The 27,111-nt window shown below is 38.7% G+C and overlaps 1 protein-coding gene across 1 annotated transcript in view; it reads right to left on the minus strand.

The window, feature by feature from the left end:
- Positions 1-329: 329 nt before the first annotated feature.
- The window catches only part of brf1b (BRF1 RNA polymerase III transcription initiation factor subunit b), an 81,703-nt gene continuing 54,921 nt past the window's right edge, over positions 330-27,111 (minus strand). The window contains exons 16-19 of the mRNA XM_067417024.1: positions 26,769-27,040; positions 7,888-7,942; positions 1,784-1,976; positions 330-1,420 (exon numbers count right to left, since the gene is read on the minus strand). Of these exons, the coding sequence (XP_067273125.1) occupies positions 1,383-1,420; positions 1,784-1,976; positions 7,888-7,942; positions 26,769-27,040 (558 nt within the window). The 3' untranslated portion in view covers positions 330-1,382. The remainder of the gene's footprint in view (positions 1,421-1,783; positions 1,977-7,887; positions 7,943-26,768; positions 27,041-27,111) is intronic.

A 27,111-nucleotide genomic window follows, 5' to 3' on the forward strand; every position in this document is an offset into this window, starting at 1 on the left:
GAATTAAAATGAACGAGGACGGAGACTTTTAAACTTAACGTGAATAAGTCACGGCTGAAGGGCGTTGTTAGGCACGACACGAAGTGCCTGAATTCCCTTCAGCCATGACTTAATCACGATACAGCACTAGTCTCTAATACCTTATTTGCTTTTATAAAACAGTTATCACACAATGTCTTTATGAGTGAGTCAGTCTGTAGCGAATACTTTTATGTTGAAAGGACCGAAAGTTCTTGTGAACACGGATCAACTGACAAATGCTTTGAATAGCACTGTCAGTGTCAGGTCACCGGAAACCCGATAACTGTTAAAAGGACAAGATAACGCAGTGAACATTAAAAACAGATTTTTTATTATGAGCAAAGGACTGACCTGAAGGAAGATGTTATATCTAAATGCAGGTAATTCACTCGCTCACTCGATCTCTCTCACACAATACTCTACATGATACAGTCAGCTTCAAAAAGAACAATATCAGTGAGTATAAACATATTTTTACGTTGCTAAGCGTGGTTGCTAAGGGTGTTGTGCAGTGATACACAGAACCGTAGGGTGAAGTAGTCGTGGCCAGGTTTTATCGTGAATAAAACAGCTTTTGACCAATCAGAATTAAGGACTGGGAACTAACTGTTTTATAAAATCCTCATAAAATGTATTCACATTTTATTTTTCTAGGCACTAGGTAACAATCTCAGATCTATACTCTGAAATCTACATCTTATGATAGTATTGAATAAAAACGAGGCTCAACACATTTCTGTACAATACACTGCAGTATTTTACACATCGATATTTATCATAACCCAGCACAGAAGAACATTTACTTTTCATGGAATTAGGAAATAGAAAAGTGCATCTAACAAAATCGTTACATATACATATATACAGACGCATGGCGCATTAAATAGTTAAAAAATTAAAATTAAACACAGTTACATAATTTTACAGCTTCTTACTATATATGTACAATAAATGTGGTACAAGTGTAAATGTACAGCGAATCACTAGTACATTGTCCCACAGTGCATTCAACATTAGCAAGCTGAGCAGATTTCAGTATCTTCACATGTTCGAATCCTACTGCACCTGCGAATCATCTTCTCTGAGATCATCAGGAAACTACTCCAGTGCTTCCTGTCTCTTGATCTTATAGTGGAACATTGTGCTAAATAAGTGCAAAAACGGTTTTATGCACTGATTGTTCTTCAGTCTTAAGCTGCCGGCCTGCTTCAGTCATAATGCACGCCGAGGGAGAGTGACCTTTAGTAAATGTGCAGCATATTATAGATGTCTCAAATGTGCCTTAAATGCTCTTCTCCTCACTATACTAATAGAAATGGAAGAGAACATGAGGACGAGTGTGGTGGGCAGACCAGTTCAGTCTAAAAAACCTCCTCTTCTTCAGCTTCACATCCGTAATCTGTAAAGACAAAGGTTTTAATGAATTCAGTGGTTTCGGGATAAATGGTGAAAAAGACAGAATAGTAAAGATTAGATTAGATGGTCGACTGCTACCAGGACACTTCTATGATAAGCAAGTGTTTGTAGATGTATGACTTGCAGAGGAGACGGGATAGGAGCAGTTTATCAAGATGATAAACACTTCAAATGCAGTCTGCCACGAATGCAAGAGAGTTACAGCCCACTTAGCATTACACAGTTTGTCAAGATGAAGAGTCAGACCTTGGAACTAATCTGGGAAACCCTTGATCACTGAACCCTCGAGCCGTGACTTCATTATCCTTGTCAGTGACAAGGCTACAATCCACTGTGACATACTGACCATTTCCACCTATCAGCTCCATAGCGCTAACACAAGACTCTTCTATCTCTTCCGTCTCTTCCTCATTTTCCTCTTCTTCCTCAGCGGGTTCCTCATATGCCACAGGCCCACTTTCCAACACGGGGGGAGGGGTGGGGGCCGGAAGGGGCTCTGGGGCTGCAGGAGGCAACATCGTGGGGATGTTGGGAGTGACCTGAAATAAACAAGCAATATTTTAGAACAACAAACATCAGTTTGTTAAAGTATCACTGTCATGAAACCCCGCTGTTTTATCGCTGGTTGTTCAAGATATGGGTGTGTAAAGCTGTGGAAAAGTGGACAACATCTAATAAAACACAGACTAGCAACACACTCATTATTCAGACAAATATATGAGCAGAGAACAAAACAGAATTGGGGGAATAAAGAATCAATAATGCACAGTTACTTTTTGCCCATTCTTCTTTGAAGTTTTGGTGTACATTATTGTCTATAATTCATCGTGTCATCGCGTTCATGTCATTATTTGCACATAAGACATGATGAATTATGTGCAAATACACTGTGCTGGTTCGTGTCTGGAGCAGGAGAGTATGGGAAATATGTCCGTAAAAACACGCTCGCTCTGGTCCAGATATGAACTGTGATCCACGTTGCGAGTGTTGTTAAACTCGTAGTCACTCCAGATCTAACCGCATGAACACTTTTGTGACATTTGAATTCTCCGCTGTAATGCGATCAAGTGCATAATACAGCACAGTGATTGGTTTAAAGTTCATTCACATGAATAATGCGGAGAAAAGCTCAGAAACTGATGACGTAGATACATACTCTCCAGCCATGGCAGCCAATCACCACTGAAAATTAACACATACACCTCACTTTTCATTACACTGGTTCAACTTTACTTTTAAAACCGGAAGAACAAAAAAGCAAAAATGTAAAAATAGCCACTTTTACCTTAAAAATATAAACATAATGGGCCCTATAATAAACCTAGCGCAATGTGACAATGCATTTTTTGCTAGTTTCAGCCCAACGCAGTATTTTTATAGCAGTATTTTTTAAAGGCTGCATTAGTAATATGCGCCTAGAGGCGAGTATGAGAGTACACTGCTTATTACACACACAGGGACACCTAAAAGTACATAAAAGCACAAAGCACATGAACATTTTTAAACATAAAAAATAAAATGATTCTTTCCGCTAGCAAATTCAGCCATGTAAATAAGGAATCTGTCATGGTGCAAGCAAAACTGGCTTTTAAAGGGAATGGGAGATGAGACTCATTAAGAGACTAGGTACAACCCATTTGGACCATGCGCCTGGCATGCTGAATGTTTTTTCCATCATTAAACTAGCAAAAGTGGATTTGGACACGCCCTAAATGCACCTGTGCAAAGATTGTTTATTCCAGCGCGCGTGCAGACAGGGTTGCCAAGTTTTTACAACAAAACTCGCCAAGTACAACCCAAAACAAGCCCAAATGCACAACAGCTTTTCAGGGGAGTTTCAGGGGAAAAAATAGCATAAGGGGAGTAAAATGTGTGTTATTTTGGCAAGGTTGCCTGCTAAAATTCGCATTCCTAAATCTATTTATCACATAATTGAGGTCACTTCAACCCGCGGAAATGGAAAACAAACGCATATTTGGTAACACAGTGCAGTTGAGTTCTGTTGACATTTCACAACTAACGTAATGCGCCGGTCCGTTGCTCTGATTGGTAGTAGTTCTATCCAGTTGAGGTCTTTCCTAGTTCGTTTGAAACAAACCCCATAATCACAGCCCAATGGAGCAGTTTCAGACTCATATTCTGACTAGAACTGAATATTACCACATCAGGCTATAAATTTACTGTATTTGTTTATATTATTATATTATTTGTTAATTGTTATTAAAGCTACACTGTGTAACTTTTTTAGTTTATTCTTAGCTGAAAACAAAAATATATGTGCTCATTAATGTATATTTACTTATTTCAAGTAATAAAGTATTTTCATAAGTTTATAATATGCCATTGAAAATACATACGGGTGAGGGTTTCGAATGCCAGTCACCATGTTGCCCCTCCATCTTGAAAGTACATTAGCCAAAGAGTGACATACCCGTAAATTCAAGCTTCGCTTTTCGCGTTTTTACACTCGATGGCAGTCATGAACGAGGTCGAACTGGAAGCCATGTTAATCTTGGACTAAATCGGCCACCGTAGGAGTTAAAACAAAATCAGAATTGAGAGTAACAGAAACTAATATTCCCTGGATTGTCATATACCTTTACACCGCTAGATGGGGGAAAATATCACACACTGTAGCTTTAACAATGCTCCCCAAACTCAAAAAATCAAAAATTTTACTGCCAGATATAAATCATAATGTCAATACATGTTGGTTGGTACCATGGTACAGTGGCTATTAAGGCTACGTTTACACAATGGAAACGCTTTTTCTTTGCACAGATGACAACGTTTTTAAAATCTTAGCTCATACTGATCCATTAAAATGATTAAAAACATTGTGTGCCAGGCCGGCAGTTAGCAATGACACTTAATATTGATATACACCGTTAATTCTGAAGAATGAATTGCGGTACTTTGATGTCAAATGGCGATCGGTCTGCGCAGTGCCGATGCATCTCGAACAAGCCTGGTGTGTTTGACCTTGATGAGACATATACAGTGACACAAGACCTGGCTCTGTGGTGGCTCCTAAGACCGTGGAAAGGCAAACCAGCTTGTCAGTTGAGCCAACTCCAAACTTGCAATAGCACTAGCTCTGAACTAGCACCCAGTTCACGCTGGTGGACAAGGGGGACTTGTGCCTATATGCATAATTTTATAAAAAAAATGGCCAAACCGCTGATGTCGTGTAAAGAAATCGCATACAAAGTTTTCCGTTTTTAGTTGAAAATGATGTCAATAAATCTATCAATGTGAATCATCTAAAACGTTGTGGTGCTTATGCCGGTTTGAATTCGATCTGCAAAATGTCCCGATCCTATTCCCTCTTGTGCTTCCTAATAAACTCCTAAGAGCAGAGGCTAAGATATGTACATATCACATGTACATCTAACATTATAAATTGTGGTGCTAAATACATCTGAAATGTTCAATCATGTGGTGCTCATGTAAGAAATGCAGGTTTAATTCTGGCCTGCAACAAGTCCAGATCCCATTTTCCCTCTTTCTCATGAATAATTTGCATATTATTGTTTAAAACTCATTCTAAGTCAGCACTATAGTGTGGTGACTAGCATATGTGCATCTGACACGTTCATTCATGGTGCACATGAAGAAAATACAGATTTAAATCTGGCCTGCAATGTGTGCTGATTCCATTCCTCTTCTCTCCCTATAATAATTTACATTATTTCCTACTATCTTTCCAATCAAGCAAAAAAAAAAAAAAAAACTGAAAAAAGTGATTCTTCAAATTACAGTCAAGGCAAAAACAGAGATTTAATCAAAAAAATAAAAGGAAAAGTGATTCAGGGCTACATCTCCCAGCAGGCATCTGTGTAAGGAAGTACAGCTCAGGGGAAGCAGAGGACTAAATCAATTATCATGTTGTGAAAAACGGAGGAAGAGCATGAAAGTCTCAGTGGTAATTATAGCACAGACTTGCCGCTGTACCGTGAGGCCGCTCTTCAGGCGGTGCCAGTAAAGGGGAAACAGCAGCAGCGGGGATCTTGTAATAAGGACTGCCAAGATTGGCAAATGCCTAAAAGACACCCTGCAGCTCACCTGTGGGTTACACCCTGAGTGAGTTACCCAGGCTGGGATCACAGAGACATGCAGAGGCCTGATGGCTGGAGAATCTGAGCTGGGGCATTAATGATCTCATTAGGAACAAGACAATTCAGAAAACTTGAGATAATATTCCATTATTTTTCTGTGTAGTACTTTTATTCTACAGTTCCTTGCCACGTCTGAACTAAACCCCTTCTGTATGAAACAGTGCTCTGCTTGTTCTTGTTTTGTGGGAAAAAATGGAGAACTGCTAATGCGCTGCAATTTTCTAGACCGATATGGCTAGGAACTACACTCTCATTCCTGCGTAATAATCAGTGAACTTTGCAGCCGTACCATGGGTGCAGCGGCACAATAATATTGCGCAGCGCGTGCTGGGGACTATTTTCAGGTGCTGCATAATATCATTGCGCCGCTGCACCCATGGTACGGCTGCAAAGTTCACTGATTATTACGCAAGAGTGAGAGTTTAGTTCGTAGACATATCGGTCTAGGAAATCACAACTTTTAATTTTCCGTCTGTCTTAGTACACGATGCAACTATACACATCACATGTAAATAGGAAAATGTTGCCGTTATTTTGGCACTTATTGAGCAGTAGGATAGATGGAGCTGTTTACCTCCAGTCTTTGTCTTAAGCTAGGCTAGCTTAGGTGGGTGTGTCTGATAATGAAAGCCTGTTTCCGCCACTAAATAAAAAAATAAAAAGAGTCATTTCAACTTTTGTTCTCACAATTGCAAGTTGTAAAGTCACAATTCTGACTTTTTTCTCTCACAATGGCAAGTTATAAAGTCAAAATTCTGAGATATAAACTCGCAATTGCGTGATATAGTCACAATTCTGACTGAGTATCACGTATTTGCGAATTTATATCTCAGAATTGTGACTTTATAACTCTGAGTCTGAAAAAAGTCTGAATTCTGGGATAAAAAGTCGCAGTTACTCTCTTAATTATTTAATTTAGTGGCGGAAACAGACTTCCATATCAGACATGCACGCACAGTTAATGCACGCACGGAGATGAAAATGGTATGTATGGACTTATCTAACTCTAGGAGATACAGTGAATAAGCTAAAGTCACAAAAAGTTGCCGTGCTCCTTTAAGAATGACTTATTCTGAATCCAACAGAAAAAGGCACAATAGATTATATTACACTGATCTTATTTCAGATCTTGGCAGCAACCTGGATGGGACCTGGATTATTGACCTCTGTAATCATTGTGCTTGATTTTTTTTTTTTTGCCACAGTGATTTGGTCTATTTGTGCTTGCACTTTCATATAGTCGACTTCTGCCGACATTGCTGCTTATTCAAGCCTAACCATTTTGAAGAGAGACACTAAGAGCTAGAAAGCACAAAACCAATCCATCAAATTTTGTGGCTTGAACTTTATCACAGATATTGACTTTCAATTAAATGTATATGCCATATTTACCCCATATTGTGAAATATGCTGGTTCGCCATTTACTGCCGTGACATTTACCTATGATTTATTTGATTATCGTGATGGATTTACCACTGAAGTCAAGTAGGGTTAGTCAAGCAAATTTGATTTGACCTCTACTAAACTGATATTCATGAAATATTGCTCATTAGGTCAACAAGAAAACAGACCACAAACAGTTCTGCACTGAGATGCCATTCAATAATCACATTAGACCTCGGGTTAAAAATGAGGTGCACAGTTAAAAAAGTGAAGAGAAAATGTATGTCTATTTAGTTTTGTAGTTTGCAGTTTGTTTTTTGGAGCAGCTGCGGAGTTCTTCCAATGTGTTTTTTTTTATACAGGTCATGAGTCGAAACCGCAGGCGGTGAGTGAGTGAACCTGCATCAAATGTCTGTGTTTTGTTGGCAATCCGCGCATAAGTGCATCTAATGAAAACAACACAAACGTATAGTGAATTGAAAGTTATATGCCATGATGTATTGTGTATGTGTGTGTGTCATAGGTGTGTGAGTGCTCGTGACTCTTTAGCTCTGCCCACTGCACGCCTCCACAAGCTCAGCTGTTTTCAGAAAGAATCGGTACAGCTTATCTGTCTTTTATTAATATGATAAAACTAAAGGAAATATGAAAGTGCAATACTACTCTATAGGCAGTCGAGATTAACATGAGACTGGTAGAAACTGTGTGTGTTATGTACACTTTAATGTCCAATGGGTTACAAGAAGAAGTTTCATGTTAAAACCATACTAACACTTAAATTTACTACATTTATTTTTAAATATTGTTAGGTCTATGAATATTAAAAGAACCTTTTTTACCATAATGCTAGACTACTACTCGATGTTCAATGTAAAATGATCTTTGAATGGAATCTAAAACATATTATTAACATTAGCAGTAATTTTACAGGGCCCTCATTTAACCTACCGGCGTGGCTGTGGTCCTCTTCTTCTTGGGAGCGGATGATATTAAAGGGCGGAGCCTAAAGAAACAAGAAAAAAAAGTAAAATAATTATTTAGTGAATCTTCAGTGGCCTTATCCTTCTTCACAGCAGCTCATGCATTGATAGAAGAGCTCAAGAGCCCATAACAAGCCTAATTTTCCTTCTAAAAATATGAAAATATGAAGCATACTTCCTGCCCCCTCCTTCACTCCCACCCCACAGCAGATTACTGAGGCATATCTAAAGCAATAGATTCACACTGAGACCTGCACTACTGGGGCTAAAGAAGCCCCGTGGCGCTGATGAAATGCTTAGCTTACACTTCCCGGCGACTGGATTTAAACATCAAACACTAGAAATATTTAGGGCTAAAATTAAAGAGACCAGTATAAAACATTAATTAGTTTGATGGGGGAAGGGAGAAAGGAAAAGTGAACGTTCTGAAATGAGAATGACCTTGATCTGGCTTCATGTTAGTCTAGTGTGCCCCGTGAAGACAAACCGCTATTTATGTCATAATTATGATGAGCTGGTTCAGAGCTAAAGTTGTACAACGGCAGTTGCATGTTTTGTCTATGCATTTCTATACACAAGACAGAAGAAGGATATACAGTATAGGCAAGCTATTTATGTACAAAATTAATGCCAGACTGCGACCAAATTCTTGCATTTTGCAACCTTTTTTCCTGGTGGTGCGACAAAATTTTGTAGGGGTCGCAACTGGCGCCACAACGTTGCACAACTGGTAAGTGTGAGCTCAGAACAGGTTTACTCGCAGGCTGATCTCGATCACGTGGCACTGGTTAACTACACAGCGCTGGGAAATCTTGGCGATTGAATTTTGCACAGTATTAATAACATCGCAGCAAGATCTAGTGGGAACAAGCATTACAATTCGGCACAGAATTCTGTTATAAACCAAACATATCAGATCAAACTGAACTGACATGGAAAGTCATAGAAACAGTTTAATCTTTTTTTTTTTTTTTTAGTTTTTTAGTTTGTACATAATTCATCTCAGGGTTTGTACGACCTTTCGAGAGTGAAATTCAAACACTGTTCAGAGCTTTCAAGTGCTTCACACTTTTTCCATAACCACAAAACTCTAAAATATTATCCAATTTTAATGTGGTGACTTGTAAAATAAACGGTTAAAGGTCCCGTTCTTCGCGATTCCATCTTTCAAACTTTAGTTAGTGTGTAATGTTGCTGTTAGAGCATAAATAATACCTGTAAAATTATAAAGCTCAAAGTTCAATGCCAAGCGAGATATTTTATTTAACAGAAGTTCCCTTTCAAAGCCTACAGCGAACGGCCGGTTTGGACTACAGCAGGAAGTGCAGGGATGTAATGACGTCACTAGAACCGTTTGTTGACTAACCCTCCGCCCACAAGAACACACAAAATAGGGGGCGTGGTCTTGTTGCTCTCCCACGTGGAGAAGAGCGCACATTCAGCGCTTGCATCTCCCCGTTATGGTAAGAGGCGGGACCTTTCCGGGCAAAGTGCGCTAAGCTGCTGTCCAATCACAACACGGGAAGCGCTGGCCCAATCAGAACTCGTTACGTGTTTCTGAAGGAGGGACTTCTGAAGGAGGGACTAAACATAATTAAAGATTCGAAAACACGTGATGAATGGGACCTTTAAAGATGTATGTAGAGGTAACACTAGGTGGCAAACAAGCACTTTTCATTTTTTTTTTACCACTATAACCAGTAGATGGCGGCAGAGGCACACTTTTTGACTTTAGCCAGTTCCTTTCACTAATACAACATCACCTTCCTAAAATAATTGCCCAAGTCATTTTTGAAAAAACGTTTTTTTTTTTTTTCTTCAGTGTGATACTATAGAAGAACAACGGTAGTGCTTCTCTGTTACCTTTCCATTAAACCAACATGTTATATTATTATTAATAACTGCAATTATTAATGCAAAACAATAGTAATTAATTATGAACTTTATGATAAATCTTCCTCCAGTGCTACCAAATCAGGTGCTGGTGCCACCATATGTAGAACTTGTAGAAAATCTGTATAAAGTGTCATTCTGAAGCCCAAGTATATATCACTTAAGACATGTCTTCACCCGCTTTTTTAAAAATATGAATGCTTGGTGCATTTTCATTTCAATTGGTCAAAGCTCTTTATGATATCATATGGATTAAATTGGAGTATGCCAATAAATTCATAAAAATACTGAGAGGCTTGGTGTGTAAAGTGTCTTTGAATCATGCCGAAATGCTCTGGTGAATGACTGAGCATAAAGAGAGCATTATAAGAAGGCAATCATTTGCACGATGCTATTCAAAACAGCACTGGCTGTGAAAAGAAAGTTGCCTTTAACAGCAAATTCTGCAGAAAACGCAGGCCAAATAATCCACAAATTTAAGAAAGCTTTATAAAAAACAGACATGAAGAGTTTAAATCGTTCTCTCAGTTACACTCTAATGTATCAATTTATGATATACTTGCAATAGTACTGAAAGTACTGCTTATGCAAATGCAGCTTCACATAGAGTCTCAATATTGCCTAAATATACAGAACAACCCACACAAATACACTAACACAGACATATAAACACAAAGTGAAGTGCAGAAAAGCTGGGCAACGACTGTGCCTCCCTGGTGAGATCTCCCCGAGGACTTAGTGAGAGCACTTTCTTGGACGATAAGGGAAAGTGCTGCTAATTAATCTGCTTAAGGAAGAGAGGAAGAGGAGAGAGAGAGCGAGGGAGAAAGTACATGCTGAGAAAGGGGCTTCCTTTGTCGTAACTCATTAGGAGTGGCGGCCTACATTAGCCATCTGCAGCATGCTGGGCAGAAAGAGCCGAGTCGAGTCAGTTCTGGCCAGATCTGCTCGATGCACCAGTGTCCTGGCCCTGGCACACTTCCTCAACATAACTCCAGTATTAGGATTATCCAACACATTACTGGAAAACACAATCGCCCCCGAGCGGCCTTGCAGAGTGAATAGTCTTGGGAAGAGGCGCAGATCTACAACCCAAGTGTGACTAATACACTTACAAATCTTCAGCCATAGAAAGTGAAATGGCCTCCAGCTGAATCTAGAGCACATATTGTGTATCGGATGCCTCTGGTTGCGGGGACTGAGAAACAGTGATAATCTTACAATACTGAATGCACGAGCTCAGCTGAAGTGAGGGAGGATGCTGCTAAAAATGTACAGAAGACCTGAGTAGAAAGTTCAAGCGATTGTTGAAGGGGAACAATGGAAGAAAGAAAGATTTACTTGAGAAAGAAATTATGTAAAACACCCCAAATAATATATTTTTGAAATATGCAAGTTTATTATTCTTACCCCTACTGGCATTTTTTTCTTGTTTTAAACAAAAACTTGGTTCAATTTATGCTTAAAACATTAAAAAAAATGTTTACCAGAGGGTTAAGGAAAATAAACTTAATTCAAGAGATATTCTCTGTAAACAAGTCTTCATTTCTTATATATTTGCTGTGTGGAGACGACTGAGCTGTAACTGGGTCTTCGAAACACTACAGTAAAGAGCATCTGCTATAAAGTAAACTAATTACTGTTATTTGCCTTGTTTTAAAAGTGCTAAATTGGATGTTAGTCACTTCACTAACTTCCGAACGGCACTGAATTAGAGCACTCTACAAAATCCCGTCCTCCAAGTCGAATGTCAGCTAACCTGACTGCTCAAAATAACTGACAGGTTGAAAATTCCTTAAAGTGGTTCATTTTTGATTTCAATGTTTTTTCACAGAGATGGAGTAAATTGGAACGAATGTATGTTCCAATTTACTCCATAAGGCAAGGTTACAGCATGATTCCCTTTTCTAAATGTATCCTACACGGCTTATAATAAACTTGATAACCTTGTGCAATAAGGTTGCTCCAAACAGTAGGCACCAACATTGACAGTGGTTCTCCACCTTTTTGACTATAAATGCCCTGTCGTCCTAGCCTGACAAGCCAGACCCACATCAAGATGTTGGGTCTGGAAACTCACCATTGTCAGGGCTCAATCCGAAGGGGCGGGATAAACGGTTGTCTTTCAAACTCTCTCTTTGCGCAATATGATAAAGCTACAACCAACCAGAGCAACGAAGAAGGTGAAGCTGAACACATCTTCCTTTCTTAAGAATGACTTCAGTGTCGTTCTTTGTTCTTTTCTCCAAGTCTTTCAGAGTCGCGGCCAAAGCCGATTCGAAAGACAGCTGTTTGCCAGCTTCTTTGTTTACAAGTAGCATGCGGAACCATCTCAACTCTGCCGTCATTAGTTAAGCCCCGCCCACCGACTCTATACACGATGTGATTGGCCTGACCAGAATTTGTTTTTTTCCAGCTCACAATAAAAAGAGTTGCTAGACTACCCTGGCTGCAAATTAAATTTGCTGCCGCTAGGGTGTCTAGATTTCTAGTTTACACCAGTAAATCGCCTTGCATGATTGATTTGAATACTCTGCTCCCATAAATTTTGCATTTGAAAGGGAAACTCCTACAAATTCACATGCAATATGATCAGCCACAAAAATAACCCTGTCCGCACTTTTCAAGCACTAATTTTTCACTCAGTGTCTTTAGCAAATTATGACAGTAACCAAAGACGGTTTGCGCTGGCACAAGCTAGTTAGTAAATCTAGCCCTTAGTGTGTAACGAAGGCACAGTTATGTGACCAATGAAATTTCACAGTGGGCGGGGATACTTTATTACAATATTGTAGAAACAAATATCAGCAAAAATACCCAGTGTAGTCATGTTTGGGTAGATCAAAACAACACTATTCTCATGGCATTTCGTAACTATTTTAAGTTTATTGAACTCTGAACATGCAATTTAACATTTTTACCAATATAAAACTGCTTGGTTTGAAAGTATGCTTCCTGGATAACTACATAATTGACTACGGAACTACTTTGCCTATAAAATTTCAAAGAAGTTTTGCTAATGTGACACGTTAAATAGATTATAACAGTGTTTGAAGTTAGCAGAAGACAGCAGACAGCAAGGCAGCTCATCAGGGCTTGGATCTGAGCCATTAGCTCACAATCTGATGCACGTCAGACGTTTTCGCTCTAACAGAGACACACTTACACCGGCTCCTGAGTACAGTGAATACTGACCCTCCCACGGCCATCTCTATAAATCACTGATGCAATTTATGACAGACCGTCTGCTCGTTTCTAAACACATTACAATCAGCCGACTTGGCATGCGGGCGGCACTAAGGCCCTTTAACCAGGCAGAATTAACCACCAAAACTCCAGTGTCAGATTAGCAAACCCTGTAAACACATCCAATTATTCTTCAAGAGCTCTTTTATGCATTTAAAAGCGGGAATCTGCCGCCCAGCGATGTCAGATCAGTGAGCATCAGAGAGAGAGAGAGAGAGAAATAGTGAAGAGGACCGTTCAGATATGTGTATCTCGAGGACATGCTCTAAATGTGACTGTTGAACCTTGGTCCTCTCTGTCTCTGTTTCCACAGCACTGCCCAATCATACCCGGCAGGGGCTGACCACATCACAACGCAATCCCCCACAACCCCCCTGGGTAGCAAACTCACATATTACACACACGACTGCGAGTGACACTGAGCCGAACGGCCCCTGGCATATGACCTGGACCACTGGGAACCGTAAGGGTTGGAGGTTAGATGTCAAGATGAGTCCTGTATAAATACACATTCAGTATTGTGTGCATACTCTGAAATGTGAAGGGTAAGTGACCGATGATGTCAGCAGGTGTGTGTTTGGTCTGTGAGGTAAGTGTGAATTTCAGAGGAGTGTGATGCAGTGAAGTGGGGTCACATTAAGGCCAGTAACCAAATATGTATGACGTGAGACTATAAACAAGGTTGTTTGAATTTACACAGTCTTCATGTCCCCTATATTCTTGTTTTTTTGTATGCTTTGCCTTATTAGTTGTAATAACTGATAAACCAAAGTGGCATTATATGCTCTCACTCTCTGAAAACATGATGACAGTTCCAGTAAGTGAACATAAGCAATTTGAGAATTTTTAATTAGCGAACATACAAACTGTTCTACATCAACAGTTTTTTGTGTCAGACTGTGAGATATACATCTTAGCTAAGACTCTGGTCACAAATGACAGCACTGACTGGCATTTTAAGTCCCCAGAGCCTGTATTCGTTCTGACATCCTCATTAACATACAAAATGTGAAATAATGCGACGCTGTCAGAACTTCATCTGAGACTAAGATATTATAAAGGCAATAATTCATTTGCATGTAGGATCCAAAACCACCAAGTTTGCTCTCTGACAAAAGAGATATTTTATGAAATGTCTAAGCTTAACAATCTTACTGAGATTGATCTTTCAGTGGAACCTAAAAGGTTAAATGAGAGTTAAATATGGCAGAATACAAGGTTCGATTTAATATATTAAGTAATGAACTTCATTAAAATTCAGCCTAGCAAAGCCATACACTGTAAAAAATGTCCATAAAAATAGGGCACAATGTACTGTATAAATACGAAGGAAGTTTCCGTATAGTTTTTTTTTTTTTTACCTATATTTTGAATTACATTGCATTCGTTTTTGTTTGAAGGGTTAATGGAAATTTCCCAAAAAATTACTGGATAATGTACTGGCAGAAAATTACCAGTACATTTTCCGTTTTTATTTTTTACAGTGTAGAGGCAAAACACTATGATCTTCACATGTACTGTATATAGGAGGCAAATTCACACACTACAACATCAGGTAGCATCTGTGCATTGCTTCCCTCTCACAGGATTTTCACAGGTGCCTGACACCAGGCGAAAGTGTAAAGTCAAAATCGGTCAATCTGCAGAACAGAACTGTGACATCTTTACTGAAAATAAATCACCAGAACCAGATGGCTGACCTGCATTATTGAACAGAGTGCTACATTTTGGGTGTCCCTCTTGTGACCTCTCAGGAGGAGGTAAAAACGGGCCAATCCACAGGTCAGACGGGGTGCCCTCAGGGCTGAGTGGGTGAAGTTGGTGAGGACGCCCGGCCCTTATGCCAGGCTTCACACACCCTCCAGCAGCCTGCACCCGCCCTGGGCCAGATGGTGAATGAGCTGGCTAATGGAGCGAATTCATGCAAGACAAATTTGCCCACTTAACAATCAATCCCAACACTGCTCTGTCATCAATAATTTCCTAGGATCTCCCTGGACTCTTTCAAAGGAAGACTGAATCCCTCATGTAAACACCATCAGATCTATGAGAGATAAAGCTCTAAATAAACTGGCGATCAGACAAAGTCATATACAATGGTTCGATATGCAGTCCAAAGCATGTTTTCAGAAACACATAACATAACTGAACCAGGCTTGATTTATTTGATTTATTTATTAAATTATTACTGAAGCATTATTTATAATGTTATTATCTAATAACCATTATAATCAATAATATACAATATAAAATATAAATAAATTCACTACAATCCATAATAAAACAGATTCTAAATTGTGATAGCTTAGCTGCAACCAACACATTTTATATTAATTTATATTAAAGTGGTTATGAATTGAGAAATCAACTTTCCCTTGAGCTTTTCATATATAAAAGATAGGGCTGCCAATCGATTAAAATATTTAATCGTGATTAATCGCATAATAGTCATCAGTTAACTCTCGATTAATCGCACATTTTTGTGAAATGTTTTGTAAATGTTTATTATTAGTGAAACCATACTCAGAGCATGAAGACTAAACATGTATCAAAGGTAATAAATGTTTTTCTAAGAACAAGTTCATGTCTCTTAAGCCTCTTAAAAATTCAAAATAAGCAGTGATTTCTCTCATTTTAAGAATATAAATAAAGGGAGATTTTACACTGGCAGTTTAGTTCAGAACAGGGCACAGTTCGTATGAAAAATTGGTAATGTGAAAGCTGTCATGCGGACCTGTGAGCCATCAGTACCACACCATACCTGGAGGAGGTCCATATTCCATGAGTAGGAATATAGTGTGGCCCTTTGTCTGTATTTTGTGTGTGCGTGCGCTGAACTGTGCCGCAATTCAAGTGAACAGTGTGAGGAACACAGACTCGGAGCGCTCTTGTTCAGAAAAGTAACCTGCGTATTCGTTTTAGCCGATTGTAATGTATTTAGTTCAATAAAACACATGAACTGTAAGTGGTGATGGTGTTAATCACAGATTTACCGAAGACATGACCCAGAGTGAGCTTGCAGTGTATTCGCGCATCGCGCTCGGACTGCAGAGAATGTGCTCAGTGTAAAAACCCACTTTTCTTTCGACCTGGAGTCTAATAAAAGTTAAGCAGAAAATATGATAGCTTATGTAGGCTATAACTGCACTTGCTTCAGAATAGTAATATTAATGTTAACCCTTTACTTTCCCTATTAATGTTTTCTCCTGCAACTACAGGCTAGGCCACGGATCAAACAGAAAATGCGTGCTGCTTTAATTGTGCATTAATAAAATTAGTTAATAAAGTGAATTTGCGTTAACGCGTTAATTAACATGTTAATGTTGACAGCCTTAATAAAAGTTCATGGTAATATAAGAATATCCTTTAAGTTTCAGAGCTGAAAACTTATTTGTTAGTTAAAGGGGTACTTCAGCGCAGGGAAGATGAATCTGTATTTAAACTGGGTCATTAATGTAGTAAAAATGTGACATTTTTTTGTTTTATTTGGTGCTTTCTAGACTGAGAAAAGACAGAAAATGTATTTTTGTCTTATGGGGATGAAAGACAACAATTCCCAGAATGATTTGCTGCCCTTTGAGGCCACTCCCAAAGCCACCGCTACTAGATTACTGGATCACTTTCCCACCGTGACCGCATTCATTTTCATAAAATCAGTTCAGTTAGAGTAAAGAACAGACCCTACAATTAAAAACTGAACGTGTCTGTTCAATGTAATGTGATTTAGCCGCTGAGGGAGTGTCACAGCCCTAACACTGCAGGAGTCAGATTACATTGACAGTCATGGTTGAGCTTGTGGTGAGAGCTGAGGTAATCACGACCACGGCATATATTCACAGCGCGTGTTCAGTCTGGCGCGTTTTCATTTCATGCCTTTGGAAGCTTAACTTTCATAGGAATTAATTTGAGAAGTTGAAACACTCACTTTGCTCCGCCGGCCGCTCCATTTATATGGATGCCTGCAGCTGCTAGCTGAGTACTGTGAGTGTGATCCCATCCCCCATGCGGGGATTGAAAACAGGTGGAAATGGCTCCCTTTGCTGGCTGTAGTCTTTAGCCTCTGGCCAAAAATTCCTCCGATAACGCAAATTGATGATATTTGCATCATGGGGGAATTTTTGCAGAAATAAAATGCATAAATCTCTTGTCTCAGGGGGATATGAGGGGGGGAAGCACAATCATTTGAATTTAGTCCAAGGTTTCTACTGATACAAAGCCATATGCTAATTGCTGAAGTAACCCTTTAAAGGTGCCCTAGAATGAGTTAAAACAAAATGTTAAATTGTTCTCTGATATTTACATAGAGGGTATGTGGCTTATTTAAGGGCAAAAATTGTCCAGATACAGTTTTACAGGTCCATTTACAACCGTAGAAACTGTCCCTAGGATGTAGTGGTCTGTTGCCTTATTTGAAAGTCATGAATATTAATATTGAGCTCTGCTCTGATTGGCTTATTTCAGCAGCTTACACAAGTTCAGTTGTTCAGCGAAGCTGCTCGTGAGTCCTGACAGAACACAGACTGACTGAATGACACTTTAAGCAGAACATCTCAAATGGAGATAGCTAAAATGCAAATTACTTGTTTATTGGCGTTTTCAGAGAGAGAGATCGCGTGCATATGGTTGCACATGTTTAGGTAAAACACCGAATAGTATACATGTTCTTTTCAGAGAAAAGCTCTGTTTGGGGGATATGAATTTCTAAAATCTGGCAACCGCACTCGAACGCTCTTCTTTTTCCCCCAACAAAACCAAAACCAGTGTTTTTTGTTCAAGTTTTTATTTTTTAAACTACATTTTAGACTTGTTTTTTTTCATCAACGATATTGCATGTTTTTGTTTATATAAGGTTAGTCACAATGTAGGCTACGCAGTGACTGTGATGTACTCTGAAATACAAGATAATATAAAATACAAAATAATATTAACCTTTGACATTAGACACACTATTTAGTTTTGTATGGTACTTGGAGTTTACTATTGTTACTGTACTAGCATCTTGCGTTATCTAGACAATGCTGTCTCTCTAAGTAGCTTTCCATTTAAGCAGTCAATAAGTGGATAAATCCCTTCTTGCTGCTTGCAGGAATATAGTTGGAATTGCCATATATATTTGATAATATTGCATTGCTACAGATAGTAAAAGTGACACATTTTTGGTGATGGAGGTCAGAGGCATCTGAAGATTTATAGAAAAAGTGGTCAGGTAAATTTTTTTTAGCTGTTGGTATTTACAAGATGTCCAGGACCTCCAGCAAAAAAATAGGCCCAGCAGTATATTTAACCGTGGGCATGGGGTACTTTTATCCCTTTTTGCACCAAACACATCTTGTGGGTTTGCTGCCAAAAATATATTTTTTTAGTTTCTATTTAAAAAGTAATAAATAATAACTATATTTGTGGAAGATTATTTAATTTGATTCTTAATTAAATAAATATGATTATTAATAATAAAACAATGCAACTATATAGTGAACATTAAATCATGCCACAGAACATGCCTAACTCAAGCTAAAATTACTGCAATGCACAGCCACTCATGGCTTATTTCTATAATAACATAGGATAAAAGCTTTGGTACTTGTAGTCTACATTTACACAGTTGTTTTCTAATCCTCCAGCTGCAGATTAAACATATATAAAATTCTAGTAACAAAGTATGGCTGAATATTTGAGTACCAAAGCTAACAATCTCTTCATATATGGGTTATATATAACACGTTGAAGGCTGTAGGGCGGAAATCAAACACTTCCACTATTACTGATGTGTTCTTATGGGCTTTGTAGCTAGGCAACACATTTAAACGGCTCTTAGTGAGATCTCATTTAAAAAACTAAAAAAAAAAACTGGCCCAGACTCAGCCATTTCAGAGGGAGCACTTTTGCTCCACTGGGCCCATATGCCAGTCTGTCAATAATGCATGTCGATGAAATCTGACAGGGGAGGGAAGTAATATTTCTGTTGAGCCAATATCATACAGCAGCTGGCTTTGTGTAAATAAATCTAAGGGGGGAGAGGGGTGTAATGGGTGGAGGCTCTCCACCAGCTTTTGGTGCCACTCCGCAGCTGTAATCCCCGCTCTCCAGCTGGGGGTATCAGCGTTTAAGTTGTAGGGGTAGTCGGAGAGCAGATTGAGGGGCAGGTCAAAACACAAAATGCAAATGTTCATAAATAATTAAAAATTAATTAGCTAAAATATAGATTTATCAGGGCTCCTGAATGGGACAAAAATACGTACAAAGGCTGCAAAAAAGTTAAATTAAAATACAAATAAAATGCACCAACATTTTAAACACAACATGAGCCATGATGAGCTCACAAAAAAAGGCTATAAGAACCAATCATTTTTAATAAGTTGCGGTCACACACCTTTCAGTGTTTTTAAAATTTAAAAGGTTCATTGTCTATTCTCAATAGCCCAATGATGTATGAAGCACAGCTCACACAAAAGTCACTTTTAAACCAAACAGTTTTCTGCGTGACAAATTTACATGACCAACTTAAAAATGAATGAATCAGCATGGGGAACTTTTTTGACCTCATGCGAAACTCTCAAATCCGTAGTAAACTCCACTTTATGATTCATTAAAAAGTCTTGAACTTGCTCAGGCCTGATCAGACTCACTCAGTTAGGGAATCGTTCAAAGAGTTCACAACTCACCCCCTCACTGAACCACGAGTCTTTTTTTTTAAATGACGTATGCTTCAAAATGAACCAGGAATCATTACTGTGATGAGTACTTTAGATTTTGTTAGATTTACTGAACTGCACAGTCTATTTACTGACATGTTGTTCATATGACAATGAGTAAATTAAGATACATATTCAATTGAAAGAACCTATACATAAAGAACCTATAACCTATACTCCTAAATATTTAAAGGGGTCATAAAATTGTACATATACTTTTACAAGTTGATTGTACAGAAATGTGTTTTGTCAGTGCCTGTACAGAACCATCTTATAATGATTAAAATCCATCCAGTGTTTTTTTTGTTTGTTTTTTTAATCTCCATTTTCCCCAATATGTTGTCTTAAATCAAGCTGTTCGAAACATGTGACGTCAAACACGCCCTGCCCATGATTGTTGATGGACAACAGCGTTTCAACACAGACCTGAGCGAGCTCATTATAGTCCGCCATTGTTGATATGCTGGAGCAGAATGGCATCTAAGCAACTGTGGTGTTCTGTTCTTGGGTGTAATAATGAACACAGCAGTCATTTTCGAAGGGAATATTTCCCCCGATCAACATCAATGCTTTCATGTTTCACCAGACTGCTTTATAAACGAGTCAGTATGAAGCAGGTATGAAGCTGCTCCTGAAAAAAGGATTGGTACCAACTATTCGTGTTCCTCCTGTGTAATGTTTTATTAACCTTTATATTAATCTTTGCAAATCGTTTGCACGCGTCATGATAAATGCGGCCAAAATTTACAGGATAAGTTACATTACAACATGCTTTCTATGTATGTCGTCCTCAATATAATTCATAATCCCACGTTTATAATGAACAACGGTTATAACGGCTAACGTGTTATTACAAAATGTGTACGCTGTTTAAGTTAACGTGGTAACACTACACTAAGCTTATTTTTGTAGATGGTGTATAACGGTGTTGGTTACTGATTAAGAAGTAATATAAAAATAAATCGTTTTGTAACAGTTATTACACTGCATAAATAATGTTACGCATCACTGACAAGCTGACATTTACAAAAAAAAAGTTGTTCATGCCCATTAGTAATATCAATCTGTCAATGAACTAACATATACATCAGTAAACACATTCTCGTCGCTAGCGTTACCCTGCCAAAGATAGATCAAAGTCACATTACGTTAACCAAACATTCAGAAACGTCCTGTTCGAGCCTTAATTGTTAAACTTTGTTGGGGCCGTTATCTTGTTCTTAATACAGTTGCACATATGTGTCCTCAGAGACTCCAGTTGACATTCTCCAAAATATTCCCTCAACTGTTGTAAAGGCAACACTCCACGTGTGTTGTGTCAAACCGCCCCACAGAACAGAGGGGCGGGTGAGCAAAGCTCATTATTATTTAAAGTTGTATGCACTGAAATGGCTTGCTGAAAACAGAGCCGTTTTGACCAGGTAAAATGAGTGTTAATGAGAATTTTGAATTAAAGTATATTACAACATTTTCGTTTAGACACTAAATAATCATATTAACTAAAAATGGCACTATATGACCCCTTTAATAAAAGTGAATTACCCCATCATCATTAAAAAGTCTGTTTATGCATTTATTCAAAACAAATACAAAGCCTTTTTTCTTTTTGAATAGCTTTAAGATGAAACACAAGAAACAGTCCAACCAAAAAGTGAAGGGTAGAAGGCATGTAAACAAAAACAAAAAATCAAGCAATGGCATTCAAACCGGTGCCTAAACTTCTATACAACGCCAATGACCTATAACAGCCAAACCCACTATTACCCCTTTAGGAGGGAACCCCCTTCCTCCTCAAAGTGGTTGCACAGCTAGAAAAATATCCAATAATAACCATCAAATATCATTGGACTCATAAAACAGTGGGGAAGCTTACAGAATCTGAGAGATGAACTGAGCAAGGGGGGTAAATGCAGCAACAAATACCAAAAACATTTTTTCCCCCTAAAAAATACTTGCAGAGCATCCTTTTCCTGAAGGACAAAGCTATTATGCATTTAGCTCCTCTAAGATCTAGCATAATGGAGGAGATACAGATGGAAGACATGCAATCTGACCCTGGAGGAGGCAACAATTACGGCCCAGTGGTTTCCACACCTCATGGTGAAAAGGCATCTTATCACACTTCCTGCAGGCCACTGAGTAAGGCCCCCAGGGTTCTGACCCGGGGACAAGGCTTCGAGAGAAAGAGAGAGATCCATAGAGGAGAAGAAAGGTGCGATTATCCTCCTTGTGTCTCACTCTCCAGCTGCCCAGTATAAGGTGGGAATTGTCTCTGATGTCACTATTGTGATTTTGATCAGTATTGTGTATGATTATGTCATACAGGCACATAACCACTCTTATGTAAAAATATCTATTTGAAAATAAATACATATATATATATATATATATATATATATATATATATATATATATATATATATATATATATATATATATATATATATATATATATATTTATTTTCAAATAGATATTTTTACATAAGAGTGGTTATATATATATATAAATAAACATATATATATAACAGACACTCTAAAATTACAATATATGCACACACAAATGTTTAATACACTAAAACTATTTGACTGTCTCAAACACTGATATTGTTCGCCTAACACCAAACAAAACAGTGTGTGGGAGTGAGAACGCCCTGAACCGATCACACATGAAGAATTTGACATGTCGCAAAGCCTCCATGGAGCAAGTAGCAATTTTCTTCTCATTAAAGGGACTGCTGCTTAGGAACAGCTTTCGCCCAAAACCTGTAGCGCTTTGTGTACGACACAGTGATCAAAACCTTGCGGTGGCAAGGAAAGTGCACAGGAGGATCTATCACCTGCAATCATAATAACATCTGTACATGCATACCTGCTCCATGCCACCAGGAGAGAGAAAAAGTTTCCATTAGCGACTTCAAGTCAGTTAGGTAAGATGAGTGGGAGAAGACTCCTGCTGACACAGCTTGAGAAGTGTGCTGTGACTGAGTCAACCTCCCTCTGTGACTCTAGCGCAGATGGAAAAGAAGGGTAAGAGAACTCGTAAGGCTTTCAAGATGGCCTCTCAGCATCACCTACAGAACCCTGGCCTTGTAACATCTGCTGAGGTGAGTGACGGGTGTGGAGGAGACTCGGTGGGGAGGCCTATAGAGCACAACAGGCAAGTTTTGGAAGCAAAAATCTCATTAATTTTCTCCATATTTAAACAGTAACATATAAACCCTTCAAAACATGAGATCCAAGTAGATCTTACGGACTACCATTTAACAGTTTGGTGTCCGTAAGAGTTTTTCTTAAGAAATGGTTACTTTCATTCAACAGGGACGAATTACATGGCTGAAAAGTGACAGTAAGGACATATAATGTTAAAACAAATTTTTTTTTTCAAATAAATTTTGTTTGTTATAACTTTCTACTCATCGAAACATCCTGAAAAAATGGATCTGGGCTTCCACTAAAATACAAAAAAAATTAAAGTGAAAAATTATAGGAAATATTTCTTGAGCACTAAATCAGCAAGTTTGAATGATTTCTGAAGGATCATGTGACACTAAAGACTGGAGTAATGATGCTAAATATTCAATCAAACCACTCATTGTTGAACAAACAACTTAAATATTTATACTGTTTATACCTATTTAAACTATTTATTTCTCCTTCAAAAAATTGTGTTTTATATATTTTTTGTAATAAATAACAATTGTAATACAATAATTGTATTAATAAACCGATACATTAAGTCTTGTGCTTTTGAGCTTTCACTGATTTTCAAACATGCATTGTCTCAGTTTTGTTCATGGCTATTTTTGAAATCTCTATAAAGACAACGATTGTGAAAACACTTATAGACCAAAGAAGAATGCTAAAAAAGTGTGGCACCATTGGTGTCAGGATGTTTTGTTACCAAAATTATTACGTAAAGCAATTATGAGCAGTTTTGATCTCTAGCATTTGGGTTGTCTTGTATAGCTATGATCAACTGTGGATTTCCTTACATTATTATCGTGATTTCATTTTGACCACTCTAAAATCCAGAGTTATTTCTAATGACCTCACAAATTAAATGAAACAATCAAGCTTCTTTGTCTCGACTAAACATGATTCCCATCAGCAGGATGTGGCTCCTTTACTCCCACCACCAGACATCCTCTGGACTAACAGATCTCAACCCACTGATAAATTGCATCCTCAAACAATAGAGCCCTCCATGCTGAGAGACCCAGCCTAAAACCTTTTTCACTGAGCTTAGAGGTCGAGAACCACGCACAAGATGATCCTAAGAGGTCCTTCCTACCGTCTTATCTCACTTAGGCCTAAAGTACAACCACAAGAGATTTTCTGAGACAAAAGTCTACCGCTAGACGGTTCCATGCTGGTCCTGGGTCAATGTGACCAAGCTAGAAACAAACAAAATGACTCATTCTGCTCTAGGAGGTGGTGACAGGCTTTTGGCCACAGGAAACTCCATTGAGAAGGACTGAATGACACACTCCACAGTCGGTTGCCTTGGTTTCCTGTCCTCTAGAACGAAAGATGACGGGTTCAAACAGTATGGACATTGAGAGCCCACTGTAATAATGAGTGGAAAGCCATACTGTTGGAAGTGGACTAACGTTAGGGTGGAAACAATGAAATTTTATTGTGGGAAACTGAGCCGGGTCAAACAGAAAAGGAGGATCTGCGAAACGCATCAGGGCACACAAGCTCATTGGCTATTTCCGGATGGGAAATAAATGAGAGGTGCTGTGAACTTTACTCAGTGTAGGCCCGGTAGAAAGCACATCTCAGGAACAACTCTAACTCATTCGGTCTGACCTTAAGCTAACATTTACAAATCAATCTCCACTCACGTTGTCATGGAGCTAAAAAAACAGACTGGATCTGATAGAGAGCAGAAATACATATACTTCTTAACTCCCGAGTCCCCAGGGTTGATGCTGCTCCTTGAATCGTGAGTCTGATTTCAAAGCGGTAGCTGTTACTGTAAAACGAGGATCAGAAACAGGATCCGGCAGCATGCTGGAGGAGGGAGGTGAAGCGTTCTGTCGGGCTGTCACTTTTTAAGAGGTACGCCGAGAAGAGAGGCATAGACAGGTCATCCCCATGCATCGAGATCAGATTTACATTTCAAAAAGCAAATCCCGGCAGTTTTAAGAACGGTAAGCCTTTACTAAAAGACAAGGGTAGAAAAGGAAGGGGGTCTGCTCTGAAGAGGTGAAAAAAGGAGGAAAGAAATTAAAGAAAAGGAACTGGATGGCAATTATCTTCTTATCTTTCAAGAGGAGTGCTTCTCTGCTGCGGTTAGATTGGAGGTCACGCAGAGGTTTAATCTGGCAGCTGGTGTTTGAAGCTGGTAAAGGGGGATGGAAGTACCTGATTCTACCTGGTTAGCGGAGCGTCTAAAAAGAGTCTGGGAGCTACTCAAGGCTGTGAGGAAGAGTAACAACAGCGTCTTTATACAGGCAAATAGATCAGTGTTAGTCTATTCAGCCCCCAAAATAACTTATAAACCAGTTCATATACCCAATATCTCCAAAGACATATGCTTTGATCAGCTAGAGTGAGAGTTTTGTGACAGAGAGCACTTCATGCATTGTGAATGCCGAGCAATTGAGCAATTTTAGACATTTATTTCTGCACGCTTAGTCAAGCCAGAAAGAGAAAAGGGGCTACAGGCTCTTTCGAACCATTTGTTTCTAAAAGTACTGCGTGAAATATCTTAGACAGTTGCTATTTTCAAGTCGTGGCAACAAAACTGAAGTCTTTGCCCTCCCATAGAAGCTGGATACAAATATTCCCATGATTCAACAGGAGTGGGAACAAGCTCTCTCAACTGGAGCTGGAACTAAATTCTAGTTTATCGTCCAATTTGTTCCACAGTGTCATCAGACTATGATGATTTAATATTTTTACACTGGCCTCTGCTGGTTCGGCCAGCTGATAGGGTGAACAACAGTTAAAGCAAGGTAAGTTAACTTACACTAGGGGATTTTCATGAATAAATATTCTTATTAAACTAACAAATAAAGTAAATAATAAAAAAAAGCTTTATGGGACTTATAAATATAAGTACCTTATGGTCTTAAAAACAGAATTCCTTAATAAAATAAAAATGATAAAAAAAATAGATGTAAACTACCATTCAAAATGTGAGGTCACCATCAAATGCAACCTTAGTAAGCATAAAGGACTTCTTAAAAAAAATTATCTTACCAACCCCAAATGTCTGAAAGGTAGTATGACAAAAAAAGAATAATTATATATATATATATATATATATATATATATATATATATATATATATATATATATATATATATATATATATATATATACATACACACACACATTTGTGAATATACGATTGAAAAGAAAGGGGTCAGTAAATTGCCTTTTCGAAGCTTCAGGATACGAGCTCTCCGACAGCGTTCGTATGTCTGATTCATCATCATCTCACCATTCAGTATGAAATTAGTAATTATCATTAACGAAATGGACTGGAGGAAAGACATCACACAATGAGAAATTATCTTTCAACGCCAAAGTGTAGAAGTCATGATCTTGCGCTCCGTCTGTCGTATATTCATTACTTCTCTCACAGGGACGTTTGGAGCCCTGGAGGACTATTAATTGGAGAAGGGGCAGGCTCCCAGCATGCACTACAGGGCGCCAGGTGATGGCAGACAGACAGTCCTGGCACTGAATTGATGACAAGCTTTCTCCTGGTGGAAATGATTGTGAAGGTCAGCCAAAAGAGCAAACCAAAGACAAAATGTTGAAGGCCGACAAGAAGAAAAATGTAGTCCTCCAAGGGCAAGGGAACAGCCTTTTTGATCATGTCCTTTGTGTGAGGAACAAAAGAGGCTTTTTACCACTCGGAGTGGGTCCCTGTTACTACATAAAGACAGACTTAGTAGTTTCTGGGAGTGAAAAAGTGGGAAAAGTTGCAAAGCGCAGTGTGAGCCAATAGTAACCAAGTATAAAACAACAACAACAGATTCACTATTCATTAAATTCTCACCTCTTGCCCATGAGACTCGCGGGTTTAGCAAGACCGAGATTGCTCTTGTTTGGCTGCTTCTTGCGGCGGGTCAACTTCTTGCGCCCAGAGCCATCGACGGGCACGTCCTCGGCTTGCTGGGGGGTGTTGCTCCCACTGCCCTTGCTGTTGAGGTCCCACAAAACATCGTAATTGATCTTACTGGAGATCTTTTTCTGCTCCAGCATCTTCTCTATGGCCTCTCCCGCAGTGCTGGCCAGAATCGGTTCTCGCTTCTTGGATGGCTTCTTTGGCTAGACAAATTGGGATAAAAGTAGTTTACAGTAAAAAACAAACATTGGAGTGCTTAGATGGCTTAACACGG

This window comes from Pseudorasbora parva, chromosome 15 (genome assembly GCF_024679245.1).
Source record: "Pseudorasbora parva isolate DD20220531a chromosome 15, ASM2467924v1, whole genome shotgun sequence".
Taxonomy (NCBI): Eukaryota; Metazoa; Chordata; class Actinopteri; order Cypriniformes; family Gobionidae; genus Pseudorasbora; species Pseudorasbora parva.